General features: G+C 40.4%; 1 protein-coding gene across 5 annotated transcripts in view; it reads left to right on the top strand.

The window, feature by feature from the left end:
- The window catches only part of ptprub (protein tyrosine phosphatase receptor type Ub), a 220,520-nt gene that overhangs the window by 121,189 nt on the left and 81,389 nt on the right, over nt 1–17,942 (top strand). For all 5 annotated transcript variants that reach the window (XM_066682457.1, XM_066682459.1, XM_066682460.1 and 2 more), the window contains exons 5-7: nt 4,004–4,119; nt 6,286–6,460; nt 12,063–12,356. In XM_066682457.1, the coding sequence (XP_066538554.1) occupies nt 4,004–4,119; nt 6,286–6,460; nt 12,063–12,356 (585 nt within the window). The remainder of the gene's footprint in view (nt 1–4,003; nt 4,120–6,285; nt 6,461–12,062; nt 12,357–17,942) is intronic.

The raw sequence follows: 17,942 nt of genomic DNA on the forward strand, positions 1-17,942 counted from the left end.
CCACTGAGGCACCCCCAAATCACCATGATGATGTTGGATGGGCCCTGGATGGGTGTTTGAGCACCTAGAGAACAAGCTGAAACTTGGACTGAAATCTCTACAGAGTTCCTGAATCTTTTCACAACATAATGTACTAATTCTTTGCAATCTTGCATTTACAAATGTTCTTTGTGAATTGTTTGATAATTCTCTCATGACGTTTGGTACAAACTGGTGAGACATGACTTCTTGGGTCTATGGTTTTGATAACACTTGTAGTTTCATGTTTGGCTCTGAATGTTGGTTTCCCTCTCATGTTGGCTTGCTTTTCTGAGGCGGACACTCATTTGAGTCTCGAATATAAATGTTCATTCAAAAGCTCTCTATTTATCCCCTAGGGAGCAGTTCATTACTGACAGTGATGCAAAAAACAGGACATTGCATAATATGCATGATCTCAGCAGACGTACATCATGGAGACGGGAAACAATGAATAGGAGCATGAGAAAAATCAAAGCATGCAAGCGTCATATTCTATAAATATAATAAATGCAGTAAATGAGTAAATAATTAGGATTTTTAATAATCCAGATTGGCATAAGGAGGGTCTGATAAGTCGATTTACAAAATCACAACTGCCAATTTTACAGACTCTTTTCTCTTTTATTTTAAAGCTCTACAGCTTGTGGAGCAGCTTGGACGGTGTAGGTGGTGGCTGAGAGGAAGCATTCAAAGTGGGTGTGGAGAGAGTGTGTGTGATCATCTATAATACTAGGAGTCTTTTTTATTATCTGTGGGTTGTATAATGATAATTAGAAGCTAGGAGATGTGCCAGTTATTTCAGAAGAGGTCTTGATGTAGATTACAGACATAGATTAAAGGTTTAGTTCTTGACACTAAGAAGGAGTCCAGGAAACGAGTGGGAATACCAGGATGATTTTTGGGAGGAGATAAGGAGTGGAAATGGTAGTCTTATCTACTTCAAATGAACATAGTTACCATGTGAAATATTACTGTGGTTGCTTTTGCCACTAATGATTTTATGAGCTGTACACTGTGGAACTGAGCATTCAGGGGCTTGATTGCTATGTAGTTTTGCCTTAACCTTACAGACATTATTTAAAACCCAATATTATTATAGGGTCAAAACCACCCTTCGTAACTTCTATATATTGCTCCCTAGCCTAGGTGTCATGGCTGCTCATTGAAAACTGGTTATGTGGGCCATCAGGAAGGCGTGCAGCTCGTTGGAGTAAACAGGGCTCCTTATGGCCTCCGAGGGACAGCCCAGTGCTTTTATGGCTTCATTAAATGCCACTGATATTTATTCATATTTAAACAGGGCTGACAAACTGCTCTTAGGCAGCGATAAAGTTCCTTTTAAACAAGTGAAGCACCAGATGCTGCGGTCAAGGAAGCTCTTGGTGACGATGCCTCTCACCTCCCACCCTAGCACTAACCTCCCCGCCCTCACCACTTCCCGCGGGCAGCAGATGGCATCATTTGAGCCCCACTGTGCCCATTAAATAATTAAGACTCTCATCAGGACCTGGGCACGTTGTCAGCATGGCACCGAGCCAGGCTGCGGAAATCACCATTTGGCAAGTTGATCCTAAAAGAGAAGGCTGGGAAGAAGAAAAAAAATGTAGCATGAAATCAGGCTGTGATTCTATTGAAGGTGCTAAAGACAAGTGACATTTCTGATGGGCCCTCCTGAGGAGGAAATTTTCTCTGCCTTATAACGCTGCTGGAAACAAAATGTAATAGGCCAGATACATCATGAGTATAATCTCACATACAGAAACATATCCATCCTCTAGAGGCTGGGGGCGATATGGTAATATATGTTATAACATTTGAAATCATTTTCAGAATATGCACAATGTTTAGTTTTTGAAGTTTGTGAACAAGCTGGAACAGACTTAATGCACCAGCAAAACAGTAGTGTCTCATTTAACTACTGACTCAGATTTAATTTGGAATTAATGAAAAAAGAAAAGAGAAAATAATAGTAATAATAATACATTTAAGAGTAAGAGCTACTATTTACTTTCAAAAATAAATCTAAATCTGTTTGTTTTTCGAGTTTTCCTTGTTTACTTTTGCACCTTGAACATTTCCCAAACTGAGCCCATGACTGACTTTCACAGTTTTATGAAAACATGTGTGTATGTATATTAATTGTACACTTTACGATCACAGGATTAGGAACACCCACCTTGTATCTAAGCCGTGTCTGATCTACTCCTACTAACAACTACTAACATTATCACCATGTCAGTGTCACTGCAGCACTGAGATTAATACACCACCCAAATCATACCTGCTTTGTGTTGGTCCTGACCATTGAAAAACAGGGTGAAATGAGGATGGGAATTTATGCAGAGAAACAGGTGGACTAACTAGTCTTTTACTGTATAATGACGCTCAAATGATGTAGTAAATTAAAAATGGACAAAAATGGGGATACGTGTTTTTCTTTTGACAGTGACAGTATTTGTTACCTGTGTCTTCTGAAGAAACCATTTTGATTGTATAATGGGTGATTCACTCTAAATAATATACTATGGGTGGCACTGTGGCGCAGCAGGAAGTGTCACAGTCACACAGCTCCAGGGACATGGAGATTGTGTGTTCAAGTCATGCACTAGGTGGCTGTCTGTGAGATGTTTGGTGTGTTCTCCCAGTGTCTGCGTGTGTTTCCTCCGGGTGCTCCTGTTTCCTCCCACGCTTCCTACCTTGTGCCCAATGATTCCGGGTAGGCTCCGAACCCACTATGATTAGTATATTATGCAACCTCCTGGAGGTTGTGGGTTCGATTCCCGCTCCGGGTGACTGTCTGTGAGGAGTTGGTGTGTTTTCCCCGTGTCTGCGTGGGTTTCCTCCGGGTGCTCCGGTTTCCTCCCACAGTCCAAAAACACACGTTGGTAGGTGGACTGGTGACTCAAAAGTGTCCATAGGTGTGAATGTGTGTGTGTGTTTCTGTGTGTCTGGGACTGGCGCCCCCTCCAGGGTGTATTCCCGCCTTGCGCCCAATGATTCCAGGTAGGCTCTGGACCCACCGCGACCCTGAATTGGATAAGTGGTTACAGATAATGAATGAATGAATTCTTGTATATAGGATTTTTGGTGAGATTTCTGTCTTGTTCTGTTCCTAATCCCTAAAACACTGATCCTAATCCAAGATGCAGTAACCTGCCTGTCTTGGAGACAGACTTTAGCTTGTTTTCTTTGTTGGTTTATCTGTTGTTTTTTGTTTACTTTGTGTGAACAGATAAAACGACATGCATTATAAATTAAGCATAATAAAAAAGCATGTCCACAGGATACAGGCCACCCGCCGATTACAAACGCTACAGCCATGTCGTCTGCCCATTTCTGCAAGCAAGTTTGACAAATCGTCTTCATATGCTGCCAGAAAGCAGCAACCACTGAACGGCTGAGCATAAACAAGCTGCTCTTTCTTCTGTATCTCCTCAGTCTCTGCGGCCAGTTTCCTCCTGCTATGACTGATTGATTTCGCATACTTCCTATACACATTCACTAATGTTGGCTGCGCTAGCTGCAGCTACTCAATGCATTTGGTTGTGTAGGTGTTGGAAAGAGCAGTGCCAGAGTTAATCGCAGAGTTCAGAGTGGAAAAGCAAGTCCCACGCAGGGCTACTCCATACTATTCACCAGCTTCCAGCATATACCTTACTGAAAGGGCCAGGAATATCTGCTAACACACCAACATGTTCTCCAACGTTCTACTTCACAGCAAAGCTGCAGTTTGTGTGATATATAAAAAATGTGATTAATGTTAATTTCTGGGTATATGTTGGTGTCTGCAGCAAAGAGTGTAGACAGTACATTATAAAACCTTTAAAATAACCTCTGGGGTCATTATGTGTCTGTACAATGCCTCTCTATATTTTTAACATTCTTGGGTTTTAAAAAATATATTATTGAGAAGTTTTAATAGACTTTTACATTACTGTGCTCATTTGTGTTCTGTTCTCTCTCTCTGTCTCTCTGTCTCTAGATAAAGCTCCTCACTTCTCCCGCCTTGGGGATGTGGAGGTCAACGCTGGACAGAATGCCACTTTGCAGTGTGTGGCATCTGGACGGGCATCTGAGGCAGAGAAGTTTTTACTAGAGGTGAGTGCAGCTTTATGTGAGAAGAAATTGCTTTGTGGGTCCACTGAGGGTTCTGCTTGTTCTGTTATATGGGGTATTTTTGTAGAGAGAATTGAAATAGTGACAGTGGCTTGGACAATAAAAACTTCATACCAGGAAACAGAGAGTTGCTGGTGTAATTTTGTGTGCCTCCTGCTCATTTTTTTCTTTTTTTTTTTTTTTTTGGATTGCTTGAGTGCTTAAAACTGTCCATATTTCTTTTTTATACCTGTAGGATATTGAATGGGTAAACGCACTTCCTAAGATTAAAAACCACAGCACTGGCATATGGTCTATTGTCTTGGCCTTCGGTAATGTGACATACCATAACATAATATCCATAATATTTCATCTGACAGAAGTACAGTGGCACCGCACAAGCTGCATTGTCAAAAGAATGTTGCAAAGCTAAAGCCAGCCATAGAATTCTGAATTTGGACTGTTTTCATAGAAAAGAGTAGGTACAATAGTGTCAGAAATGATATTTCGCATTACTTCCCACTAAGACACTGAGGCAGTTGTGATAATTTCTTAGCGTATGAAAATTATTTAGTGGCTACATGCCTCATAATAATAAACATTCTGACTAGCTGACTGTATTTCAAATGAAGGAAAGCATGATGTCTGACTGCATCACCCTCTCTCTTTGAGAGAAAGAAAAGGAAAAGAAGAGGGTAACTCAAATATAAGATTGTGTCTCATGTCAAGGACAACGATAGATGCCTGTGATCACAAGATGTCATGTCACGATGGCCTAGAACGGTAGACAGCACCAAGGTCACTGAATTTGCCCATTTGCCCCCTGCCACCCCAGTCAGAGGGATATATAGGGCTCAATGTTCTCATTATCATTTTACCTGACTTCATAGCTGTGTACCAGCTGCAACCTAGTTTGTGCTTCTGCTTTGATCATGAAAACGATGTTGACAAATGGATCGTTCTGTTGTTGTGCACTGTAATTAGTCCAAACAGATTGTGTGCGATCTATCCACAGCTTGTGCACGCTGTCTAGCCAGCCTCATGGCTGCTAATTCGATGATTGTTGTGATTGCGGGGGTAAAACAAAGAAAGCCAATGATGAGCCCACAAAGCCTGGTGATTGGTGGAGGGTTTGTTTTATGTGAGCCTGGGTTTGGCAGCTGCCATGACCGTAAACAGCACCTTGATGTTTTTTTGTTTGCGAGAGCTCTGGGCTGGTTTGTGTGGTCTGCAGACAGAGTGAGAGCTTAAAAACCTCAACCCTACAATAAACAAACACACAAAGACGCTCAGCAGCCACAGGCATCCTCCCCAAAGACCTGTTGTCCAGAGTTTGTGTGCACTGGGCGGTCTATGTTTTTTGTGCATGTGCTGATATATGGAGGGGAAAAGTGGAATGTGTTGACGACGTGGAAGGCTGCTATTCACACTCAGGCCACAGTTTAATTATCTGAATCACAGTGAAAGGGCAGGCAGCTTTTGTTGTGTCTGGTTTCTTTATTTATTTCTTTTTCTTAAAGATGTGTGTTGCCTCTTGAAGTTCCACGTAGCCTTTCTGCCCCTGATCGAGACTAGCAAGCATCTTTCGTTAGGTTTCACTCCTCGTTTCACTCGCTCCGATTAAACATGCGCTTACAAATAGGACAGTGCTATACTGTGGTATTTTCTGAGCCTCTTTCACTCCTCTCTGTAAGGTAGCTTTTTCTAAGCTCGTCGCAATAGATTGAGTGATTATTCTTCCACATGAGCAAATAGCCAATTGAATAAGGAGTAAAAGCTTTTGCATGCATTGGACGTGAAATTGTTTTTCTGCCAGATATTAAGTTCAGTAAAACACAAGTGAATCTAAAACTAATGCTGTTTTCCAGTTGCCTTTAATAATGGTCACTCAGGTCAAGCCTGACTCTAATAATTTTATTCCACATAATAGCCACTGGATGATGCCATGCATTAGCTTTCCATTTCAAAGTAATATACACAGCAATTTAATGGGTGAAAATATGTTGCTGGATTATTCGTGGCCAGTCATACTCTACTGTGTCCTGTGTTTTTCAATTCGGGGATATTTTGTCCACATAATATTTACACAGGTGATTTAAATGTTAAGCCTGGATGAGTGTGTTGTATTTTGGTTTTAAAATGTTTACCTGTGCTCTCTGTCCACTCTAGCGACACAACGGTGAAGTGTCCTCAGGTGGCTCGGTCAAGCACCTGAGCCGCAATCGTTTTGCTGTGTCCTTCCAGCTGGAAGATGTCCAGAAGCCAGAGCAGGACCTCTACCGCTGTGTCACTCAGTCCACGAGAGGCTCTGGAGTGTCCAACTTTGCTGAACTCATTGTCAAAGGCAAGGAGCTTTATATATAAAACTGGTTTTTACTCACTCACTCTCACACACTCAACACTCACTCTCTCACTTTAATATATGTTAAAACCTTGTTTACAGTAGCACAAAAAGTAATACTCATTCAAAGCTGTTGATCACATGGTTAATAAACTGCTGTTTTATAAGTAATAATAATTTAATAGTGATATAATAGTTTAATAGTAATGTAAAAGTCATTTGAATTTAATTCAACAAAATATTTGCCAATATGTATTTCATTCAAATTTTTTTTAATTGTGTGGAAGTTTGATTGTATATTTCTTATTAATGTATGTGTTTCAAGGTGTTTTTATTAATCAGGTTGGTTATCTGTGTGTGTTTAATGGCTGTGCACATTTTTAAGAGCCAAATTGTTTAGACTTTTAAATACAACACACCAGTAGTTTTAAAGTCAATGTAGTCGGGCAGCACTGTTCAGCAGCAGGTAGTGTCACTGCTATCTCCTGGACACAGGGGTCTTGGGTCCAAATCTTGCCTCAAATCACTGTCTGCGAGCTGTTCAGTGTGTTCTCCATGTGTCTGTGTTTCAGGGTTTTTTTTTTGTTTGTTTCAGATGTTTTTATTTTCTGCCCACATCCAAAAAACACATGTTTATAGGTGGACTGACTGTGCAAATTTCCCCACAGCTGTGAGTTTAAGACTGACTTCGGGAGGATGTAATCCCCTGTGATGGACTGGCACCCTGTGCAGGGTGTGTTCCAGCTTTGTGCTCCATTAAATTTCAGGCTCCAGGCACATCACAACCCTAATCAGGATGAAGGGATTACAGAAGATGAATGAATGAAAGAATGAACCTAGTCTGAATCTTATGATATATACTCATACTAACACTAATTGTGTATATTCTGTGAATCCAGTTCTTCAGCAGGTGCGACAGGAAGTCTCCAGAGTACTGGCAGACTGTAAAAATTGTAAATATTTTGAAAAGGTTTGACACTGGATTAAAATTTCACACATAAAAGGGTCTCAGTAGAACTCTTCACGGCTTTGTTCTCTGTTTGATTAATTGCTTTTGCCATCATACAAAACAAGTTAATGTTCTTCCAATGGGCGTTTTTCTAATCTCAGGGCCTTGTATTAAGGGGCCACTGTATTTTGAAAGCGATACCAAGGGCTTAGCTAACTCAATATTTTGCCAAAGCATGGGGTTGCTAAGCCGTGTCATCATGGTGATTCAGTCTGCCCTCACCACTTATCATGCATGGCAGAAGCCAAACCTCTCATAACGGCGTCTAACCTCGGCTCCTGACACAAGGCTGTCAGGCCGGGATGACAGCGCTCAGTGAGCAGTCACTTCTGATCCTCAGCCACCCTCTGATCCTTAAACCGCAGGAAAAAGACAAGAGTGAAATAAGGACAGAGAGGGAATGGAGCTCTTCTTGCTCCTCCAAACCACTCCTGCATCTGTGTGAACTCTCAGAGAGAGTTTTTGGGGGCAGCCTAATCTCATTGATACGTGTAGCAGCAAGGATTATTGCGAGTTTAGCGCAGAGGCTGTTTGGTGCACGACAAACTGGCCTGGAAACGGAGCTTTACTAAACCCGCGGGCTGTTTGCCATAAATGTAGCATTAAAATCCTTCCAAATGGAAGGCCATGAAATCTAGTAATGTGCTAAAGCAAGGGAACAAAGTGCATATCTGACCTCTGTTCAGTGCACCATCATTACGGATCTATTATAGGCCTTCATTGTCATAAATTTTACAGAATATCACAAGGCTTGTCCTTCCCTTGATATTGGCTGACTTCCACTTATAGCTATAGAGCATATACTCATATAACAGAAGCTATGTTTGTGCATTTTTCTATACATTTTTCCAAAAATTGTTTATGGACACATTAGCTTTTCTTCAAATTGTCATGTAATGTGCAAAGCTATTGTTATTTTTCAGAAAACAGATACTTTGCTTGGCTATTAAATAATATATTGAGCATATGTTTCAGAGCTCAATTTGTGTTTACCAAACAATATTCATAGATATAAAGAGTAATATTAGATATTAAAATAATATTTTCTACAATTTCTAAAGTAGGTTTTGACAATATTTTACCACACAATTGACTAAATGACAACAACAAGTTAATTACACATATATATTTTTAGAAAATGGAGTTATTCCTGACATAGTGCTGTCATAAATATTAAATATTTACATGGCACATTTTTAATTTGTTTTATTTCAGAAGTAAATATATGTATTTCCACAGCTATAGATATCTCCACATCTTTGACTGGCATTATTGGACTCAGACACTACCCTGGAACCTATTTTAAGGTTCTATATTTTGTTCCTCCTTGTTCCTCCCAAAAATACATCTTTCATCTCTGCATCTGTAGTACCAATATCAATGATAAGAGGTAACTTAAAACCCACTCAGTGCTAGCAGCTGTGCTGTGTAAGGCATTTTAGGATATGGCTGCTTTCCCTTAGCAGCAGGTTATTGGCCCCAGTCTCTGATGGGGCCTATTTGGACAGGAGGTCCCATTTAAAATGCATCACTGCACCTCAATTAAGCGCAGCCGTGGGACAGGTCCAGAAAGCTGTGACTGCATGCTCGCGAGCCAGCCTGGCATTTATTTTAGCCGTGTACAGCAATACTCCTATTTTCACCTTTAAATTGCACCTTTCTGAAGCCCTCTGCATGCCTTTCACAAACTACCACACCCTCTCGGCCCTGCTAACGAGGGCCTAATCATCCCTTTAATTAGCTTGATCAACTCATTTCACAATTCACTGTTCCTCAATGGAGACATAGATTATGCACCAATAGGGCTAATGCACAGCGGCTAGAGCCCTAATGAGGATTGTGCTCATTCAGCCCAGCTAGTGGATATAAATAAAAAAATATATCTCGGTCCTTCCTGCAACATAATACTCTAGTAGGTCTCCATGAGTGAGATTGTCTAAGAATGAAACTGAAATCCTTCCCCCTGTGAGAACACATTTTGCACAAACAAACAATGGATAGAAATAGATCCCAGAACTCGTCTTTTATTTCAGCCCTGATATAAGGGCAACGTGAGAGGAATTGAGTTAATATTATTTTCTGAGCCAGTCTGCCTGGCCATATGAGCTGTGCTTTATTGCATCTCTACCTGGAGGAGCTCTACATGTATCCAGGGGAGCAGAGATGCTCTGAGGGTGGAGGCGTACAGTGAAAAGCAGCACCGTGTGCACACACACACACACACATACACACACACCACACACATACATACACATACGCTTCCACTATTCTGCAGTATGTTAGGGACATGGGTAGATTTTAATAGTTTTAATAGTTTATTAATTCATTCATTTGTTCATCTTCTGTCAACACTTCAGAGCCCACACAGAATTACTGGGCGCAAAACAGTAACACACCCTGCTTAAGCCACCAGTCCATCACAGGGCATCACACACTCACTATTTTACATAGCCAACCCACCAATATGTGTTTTTGGACTGTGGGAGGAAACTGGAGCAAATGGAGGAAACCCATACAGACACCCAAGGCAAGGATCAATCCCAGGACTTAAAAAATCCTGGGGCTGTGTGGCAGCACCACAACCCTACAACACAACATGGCACCAGTTTAGTCATTGCAATAATAAAAGTACCTGTATGGAAGTGTATATATGAGCACTTTAAATTTCTCTTTAAATAACTAGGTATATTTGACTATATATAAACTTCAATATAGGTACCAACTACAACTGAAGCATTCAGTGTTGAAGAGCCAATAAAAATTGACGACCATCTTATATCAAACGATGCTTCAACATTAAACTAGAAGAAAAGAAGCTAAACTTAACTAAAGTGAGTTATGGAAATGGAAAATGGAATGGAAAATGCAATGGAAAAATATATGGCAAAAACTGAGTGGCTTTTTTTAAAGATCATGTTCAAGTCAAACATATACTTCAATGTCACCATTGTCTAATGTGAATTCCATCTATAATATTGTTGCATATTTTTTATAATAGATATCACACTATATGTAAACAGTGTTAGACCTGCAAGAGATTATTTTAAGTGTATACTATAATACAATGCTTTAGTGTAGTTTTACATATGTGGCACATCTAATTACATGTTTGATTTGATATCATTTTTGATAAGTTAGAACAAACAACAAAAAATAGTGCCATATTAAGCTCCAAAATGTCTTCCAAATAGCTAAATAATGCATGTGGTTAGGTTGTATTTGGTTGAAATATTGACAAATCCATCATATACTGAGACAAGGCTTTGTGACATAATTGTTCATGCTAATCATATCTCACTACCCACTCCTATAACACTTTTATCTTTCCTTTCCTCCATCATCAGAGGGTTTCTCTCTAGCCCTCCACATATCCTTATCTTATTGTTCAGACATGCCCCTTAAATTGCTTTCATTCGAATCAGATGGCAGCCTTTAAATATAAACAAATGTTCTTATTCTTAACCTTGTAAGAAGTAGCAGTGAGATTTTTCCTCCTGTTTGCTGTGCTGTTCCTCTGGGGAGCTGATGTGTGTTTCTCTGTTTGTACCGTGCGCTTGTATTTAAAGATATCACACTCTCTCAGCTGTGTACATCTGTTGTTTTGCTCCTGGCTTTTTCAGAACACGTAAAGACTCGTAATGCTGGGTTAATGTGCATGGCTAATGTGGTATTTGAACCCATAGCCTCAAGGGCAAACCCTCTATAAGTCACTAGGTGTGCCGTGTGAATTCTGGAATAGCTCCTTATTGCAAATATTTATAGTAAAGGGCTGCTGGTGATGGGTTTTAAAGCAGGTTAGACATTTAACTTGTTATTTATTTATCCAACTTCTTTGATAGTTATAGCCTGTTTAAAGGTTAGATACTTTCTTCTGTTGTGTCAGCAGTAAACCAAAATTTTGAATCACTTAATATATTCATCAAACTGATCTAAAGGTTCAAATATCTAAAAGCATAAATGTTGGAAATTTGCATCCAAGATAAACAAGAACAGTGAAGTTGATGAAGTTGATAAAGCTAAATTAAACAGTTGTTTTAAAATGGCACCCACACAAGTAGTTCTTATCTGGAAGTTGTTGGGAAATGTTGAACCAGTATCATTATATCACCCTAATTACTGTTTGTACCTCATTAAAAGTTAATTTGTGGAATGTTTGTTCTCACTAATGGTTTGGAGAAAATCAGTTGTGTTGTGAAGCAGAGTGGGTCTAAAGAGCCTTCTGTTTACTAGAAGGTCAATAGTTCTGATTATAGTCATTTTACAATTTGTCATTTCAGTTTTGATGTGATTTCTGTCTTTCTGAAATGCATGAAAATGTAAATATGAGGCATTGTTAACGTATAGAACTTACCCAGTGGTCTGCAATTATTTGTTTTCATTATGTCATCTATTTTATTGTCTTGTCTCTGTTGTGTTTATTGTGCTTTGTATTTTTGATCTATGTATTTTACTTTATGTTGGTTTTATATGCCTGACATACTGCACTGAAAAAGCATTTTTTATTTTCTTTTTTTAAAGCTTATTTTCTTATGTGTAAAAAGATAAGACTGTCAGTTAAACTTTAAGCCAATACTGAATGTTATGTGTTCTTCACAGTGCCCCCCTCCCCTATCGCTCCACCCCAGCTTCTGAGAGCGGGCTCCACATACCTGATTATCCAACTCAACACCAATTCCATCCTGGGTGATGGCCCCATCATCCGACGAGAAATCGAATATAGAGCCAGCCATGCGCCCTGGTCCGAAATTAACGGCGTCAACATGGTCACCTACAAGCTCTGGCACCTGGACCCAGACACAGAATACCACATCAGTGTCCTGCTCACCCGGCCTGGAGAAGGGGGTACAGGGCCCCCTGGACCCCCATTAATCAGCAGAACTAAGTGTGCTGGTGAGTGTCTTGGCCACTTATATTCTTAGCTGAGCATATACCCTACATAAAGTGCTAATTAGTGCCTTTCCACAACCTTTTATGAACAGTTGAAGTAGGTGCTTTTACTTGTCAGTCAAGTGCTTGTCAAAGTAGATGAAGCGTTAACAATGATTTACCTGCTCACAATGGGCTCCTCTATAACCTTCCTTTCAGTAGTCAGAATGCTGTGATTAAGTAGAGAGTTCTAACTGATGCTACACTAATCTGTGTGTGGGAGGGTGCACCCACTGCTGACACAGACATTTAATTGTGCACACAGCTTATATGACCTCTATAGACAATCATTTCCCAAAGAATATGATGCTCTGGAACAGCCACACGCCCTTAAGTTCTGCATTCTCAATGCCAACTGTCAACAAGTGGTGGACCACTGGATTACGAACACCTATCTTGAATATACATCCATTGTCCATTTTATCAGTTCTAAGGCTGTGTCTGATCCACTCATACCAGAACACCACCACAACGTCTGTGTCACTGCAGTGCAGAGAATTATCTACCACCCATATCATACCTGCTCTGTGGTGGTCTGGTGTGGGTCCTAATTGTCAAAGTGCAGGGTGAAATGGGGATAAGAAAATATGCAGAGAAACAGGCCGACTATAGTCTGTACAACTACAGAGCAAGGGAGTAGAATTAGCATGGACAGAAGTGACATGTCCCCACCAATATTCAGCGATTTTTGAATTGTCCCCACCAATAATTTGATTCCCTTCAAAAAAAACAACAAAAAACAAACAAGACAAACAAACAAACAAAAAAAGATCTGTAAACACCTCATTAACCTAGAGGTGCAAAAGGGTTAAACCATGTGGACACACGGAGGTTCATAGGTCCCTACCAATGTCAACAGCAAATCTATGCCCTTGCTACAGTGCTCCTGAGTGCTCCTGTATGGTCAGTGGAGCTGATAAAATGGACAAGGAGTGTAGATACATGGTAGGTGTTCCAAATCCAGTGAGCATTCAGTGTAAACTTCCTCAAAATTGTGCTTTTGAGCAGTGGAAATGAGTTTTCTGAAGTGATGGATTGTCCAGTACGTGTAGAATGAGCGGAGGTGGTTTATGATCTAGATCCAATCGTTCTCATGGCTGAAGGCCATTAAATTCTCACAGCAGTGTTTCAAAACTTCAGTATCAGAAGAATCTCAAGATGAGCAGGTGTCTACAAACTTTTAGAAAAACAGGGTGAGGATGAGTTTAAAATTCAGCACAGGTCTGTGGCATGCTGGCAGCTGGCCAGGTTGTACTGGTGTCCATGACCTTCGCCACCTTCTGTACATGGCACTGCCCCCTGCTTTATTCCCTACCTGCGTTTTCACACATTTTACCTCTCCCTCACATCTGATAACATATTGGACTACCCCTTCCCCCTCCCACCCTGCCACCCCAGTCTGCTCATATGTCCAGACGGTAGCCATTCATCACTGCAAGGGGAGGAACGAGCAGAATGGACTGAGCAGTGAGTAAGGGTGTGGAAATTGAACGTTTTACACTGACATGCCAGAGGAAGGAAAGGAAAAACTGAAAACGAGAGAGAGAGAGAGAGAGAGAGAGAGAGATGCATTTACCATGCTTCTTCCATTTCCACTTTTACATTAAGCTGTGATTGAAACTCTTTTTGAAATTGCATATTTGTGAGACATCCCTAGTGGTGCCTGACTGCACATGAATATTGCTACTGTTAAAGCTGCTGTCATATTTGTTCAACAGTTGAAGATATAATTTAGATTCAATATAGGCACATCAGTGGTTCTGCTAGTGAAATTAAGCTTTCCTTATGTGTTTTGCGCTCTCAGGGCCACTGCTGTTCTGCAGCGTGTACACTGTTTATGGAGGGTGTAATTGACTTCAGGGCTGAAGAGTGCGATTGGGAACACTGCGGCTGTGTCAGAGGACAGAGGGCTTTGATTTGTTTGACAGGCTTTAAACACACAATTGCATGCGAGTGCACAAACACACATAGATTACTGATTAATAATGGTATCCTTTAGAGGCGTCCTAGAGTCAGCCAGCTCAATATCCAAATTAGCCTCAAAATGAAAGTGGACTCAAGAGATCTTCAGTCCATACAGAAATGGCACAAGCTTTTAGCAGCTGAAAACAATGCCCCATGCTAAATGTTGAAAGATAGCCAGGGTAAGCAGAGTCCTGTTTCTTCAGGTCTCTTCATATAATATCTCATAACAGAATTAGATTTTTTTCAGACAGCATTACATGCGCCATGACTGTTAACCCATCCTTTCACCAAAGTCTTGCTGCTTGTAGGGTATTTCTGCATGCAACACCGGATGCAAACAAACCTGACAATCATAAAATAGTGGACTTTTTTTTTTTTTTTTTTTAACAGTCCTCAGCTGGTTTTTAAAACTGGCGTCTTAATCTAAAAATACCTGTTAAGGATATTTGTCGGACTGCGACATCTTGACGTATTTGCGTCTAGTAAAATGAGTCTTAAAGAATGATTAAATGCTATAAATGTGTATTTGTATGTCAGTGAACATGTATATACTTGGTTAAATGTACGCATTTACATCAGATAAATCCTATCAGCTGCCTTTTTCAGTGTATAGTGAAATTTCAATATGACATTTTGTACTGTAAGTGAAGCAGAGCTATCTGTACAGTACGAGAAGGGCACTCTATCCAATCTTAATCTTAATTTTGGAGCCAGGCATGTGGAGTATTACCCTTATGTTTTCTCTGAGTCTGTGGGCACAGTTCTCCTGAATGGTTTTTATAGAGAGAACTTAGCCTCATCTCTCTCTATATACTACGTGAGTCCTGGCTTCTGTGGCATGCGGTGAAACTGTAATAACCTTCCCCTGCGTCTTGCAAGCCCCTCAAAATGGCCTCCTCCTCCATATCTGCACAGGGACACTATTAGCTCCTGTGCCCAGCCGTAGTACTGACAGTTGCGTCATTGGAGCTGTGTGAAATGTTCCCTGCCGGCTCCCAAAGACAGCTTATTAGTTTGTTTCATTGTGTGGCCGGGAATATGTACATGCAGCTCAGAGGGTCTATCTTCTCCAAGAGCCTCGTTATCGTTTTTTACTGCCAGCGCTGCGGAAGCTTCTGGGACCCCGAAGTGATTCCTCCCACCCTAAAAAAAAGCAGGAAAAATGAAATAAGTGTGACATGACTGGCTTGTTTCTGACTCGCGTCTTTCCCTTCCCTGGCGGAAAGCTCCCAGCAGTGACCTACATAGCACATAAAGCCTGTGCTTTCCTGTGGGTGTAGTTGAAGGAGCGGAGAACATGTAGCGGAACATGGGAGGCTGGAGCCAGGTGTGCTTGATGAGCCATCACTAGGATGAGGAACATTGAGCATTAGTCTTCCTAGATCCCCCATAGTGTATACTCAGTGAAATATCTCCTTTTTATTTCCTTTCCCCTAAACCTTTCGTTTTATTTCATAATTTCATAACTTACTGAATGTGCTAAAATAAAAACATTCAAGTTTTTTTTTATTTGTGTTTGTTAAAAAAATACTGGAAAGTGGGCTAGGAAAGGATAACTGCATTTTTTTTTTTCGCCCTGTTTTTTGACCGCTTGCAAATTAGAAAAAAAAAAAATAATAAAACAGAAGTGTGGGCTTGAGCCCATTGACACGAATACCTCAAAATAAACTCAATGCTGATAGACTTGCAATTATATAAATATGATTATATGGTTATATAAATTTATTTATATATAAATACTTCAACTTGATAAATAATGTAAACAAATTTAATATGAAACATGTTGCATAATTAATGTCCCATAAATAGTTAATTTGATAAAGTTTTAATTTGGCTGAATGACAGTGACAACTTTAGATTTCAGAGGATTAAAGCGACGAGTGAAGAGGTTCCTTTTTCAGGTGTCTTTCCTTCTGCTGCTGCTGGGTCGCTGTAGACATCTGCTGGACACTTCAGCCCCCTAAGATCAAACGTTTCAGCTCTGTTCCACACCAGAGCAATACTCTGTCAAAACAAGGAAAAAAATTCAGTGAGCTTTTTCATCATGCCAGTGATTTTTGACAGTGTGTCAACTCTTGTACTAAAACTGCACAGATCTTATAAGTTTGCATTCTCAGGAATCAGTAGCCTTTTTCCAGTCCTTGCTTTGAGCCCTAAAGTCCTCTTTGAATGGTGCACAAAGGGAAGAAAATTATATTGGCAAAATGTTTGCTTATGGCCATTTAAATGTATATGTTAGCATTCTAACAGCAACTGAAATAGTGCTTTTCATTACCAAATTTATGCTCTCAAGTTATACTCAATATATTCCTACTGAAAAAGTTATTCTCAATTTTTTCATACGTGTTGGAGCTGGTTTATGTGCTTTCTGATGAACACTTGTGTGAATGATGAATTCAATGCCCTTAAGGGGAATACATGAGCATCCCAGCAAGAGAAAAAAAAGAAAAAAAAAACAAGACTTACAGAGCCTCAGACACTTAAATAAGCATGAGATCCTTTTCTGAGTAATCGAGTCAAAGGGTGGTAAGCTCCTCCTTATTTTCTTCTTTTTCTACAAATAATAACTTGACGAGACATCCCTCTGACCTCATTGAATTTGTAGCTTAAAGACACAAATGTTTTCCCCCCAGGCCCTTTTCGAACTCAATGATAGCCAAGTCCTCACCGACACCCGTGCAGTCCACCATCTGAGTGTGACTCCAGCAAGCTTCCCCATGCATCAACATTACCTGGAGTAATAAGGCGGAAATTGGCCTGTTTGCACTCCCAGCTGTCCTGGGGCGATAAGTACGCCGCTCCAGGCCTTTGGCTACCCTTACTGTGTTCTGTCTCATTTCAGAGAGATGCCAAGGAGTGGGCGCCTGCAGTGACGGCTGGCAGGCCGACAAAGCCTCTAAACCGGGTTAAGGGAAGTGGAATGGCACAATAGCCCACTTTGAGACCCTCAATGAGCACTGTGTAGATGGTCTGGTTGAGTTTTCAAGAGAACACGTGCCAAAGCACCCAGTGTGTTTGCTTTTAACTAACAATCAATAGCTTCATTAAGACAATCAACACTCTATTTGCTTGTGTTTCCTGCTGAGCTTTACCTCTGCTAGCCAAGCAACTCACAAAATGTCTGAGATGAAGCTTTTTTCAGTTATCTGTGATTGACAGTAAAGTTAGGATTCAAATGTATCGTAAATGTTCAGCACAGTATGGAATGGGCATCATTTCCCTATGAACTTGTAAAAACTGTAAGAACTGTATCGTAGTAATGTTGTTTATTGTTCGTATAGTTGGGATTGTCTTTGTAAAGTCTTCTATCACTCTGGACATTAGCCCAGTAAATATCTTACTGTGGATAATAAGTGATACCTGCAGTGCAGTGAAGATGTCCTTTAAAAAGAGCCTCCTGGAGGAAATATAAAGACCTTGGGCAGTAACTTTATACTTTCTCCTCTGTCACTGCCTTCTGCTCAGGGCCATTAGTCAACAGCCCCCACCATTAAAAGAACAAAGGAATACAATACATTATGTGGAATATTGTTTGACAAAAATGCATTGATTTTGTTAATAATGGAGCGTGACAAATGCATTCAT

This window comes from Hoplias malabaricus, chromosome 10 (genome assembly GCF_029633855.1).
Source record: "Hoplias malabaricus isolate fHopMal1 chromosome 10, fHopMal1.hap1, whole genome shotgun sequence".
In the NCBI taxonomy this organism is placed as follows: Eukaryota; Metazoa; Chordata; class Actinopteri; order Characiformes; family Erythrinidae; genus Hoplias; species Hoplias malabaricus.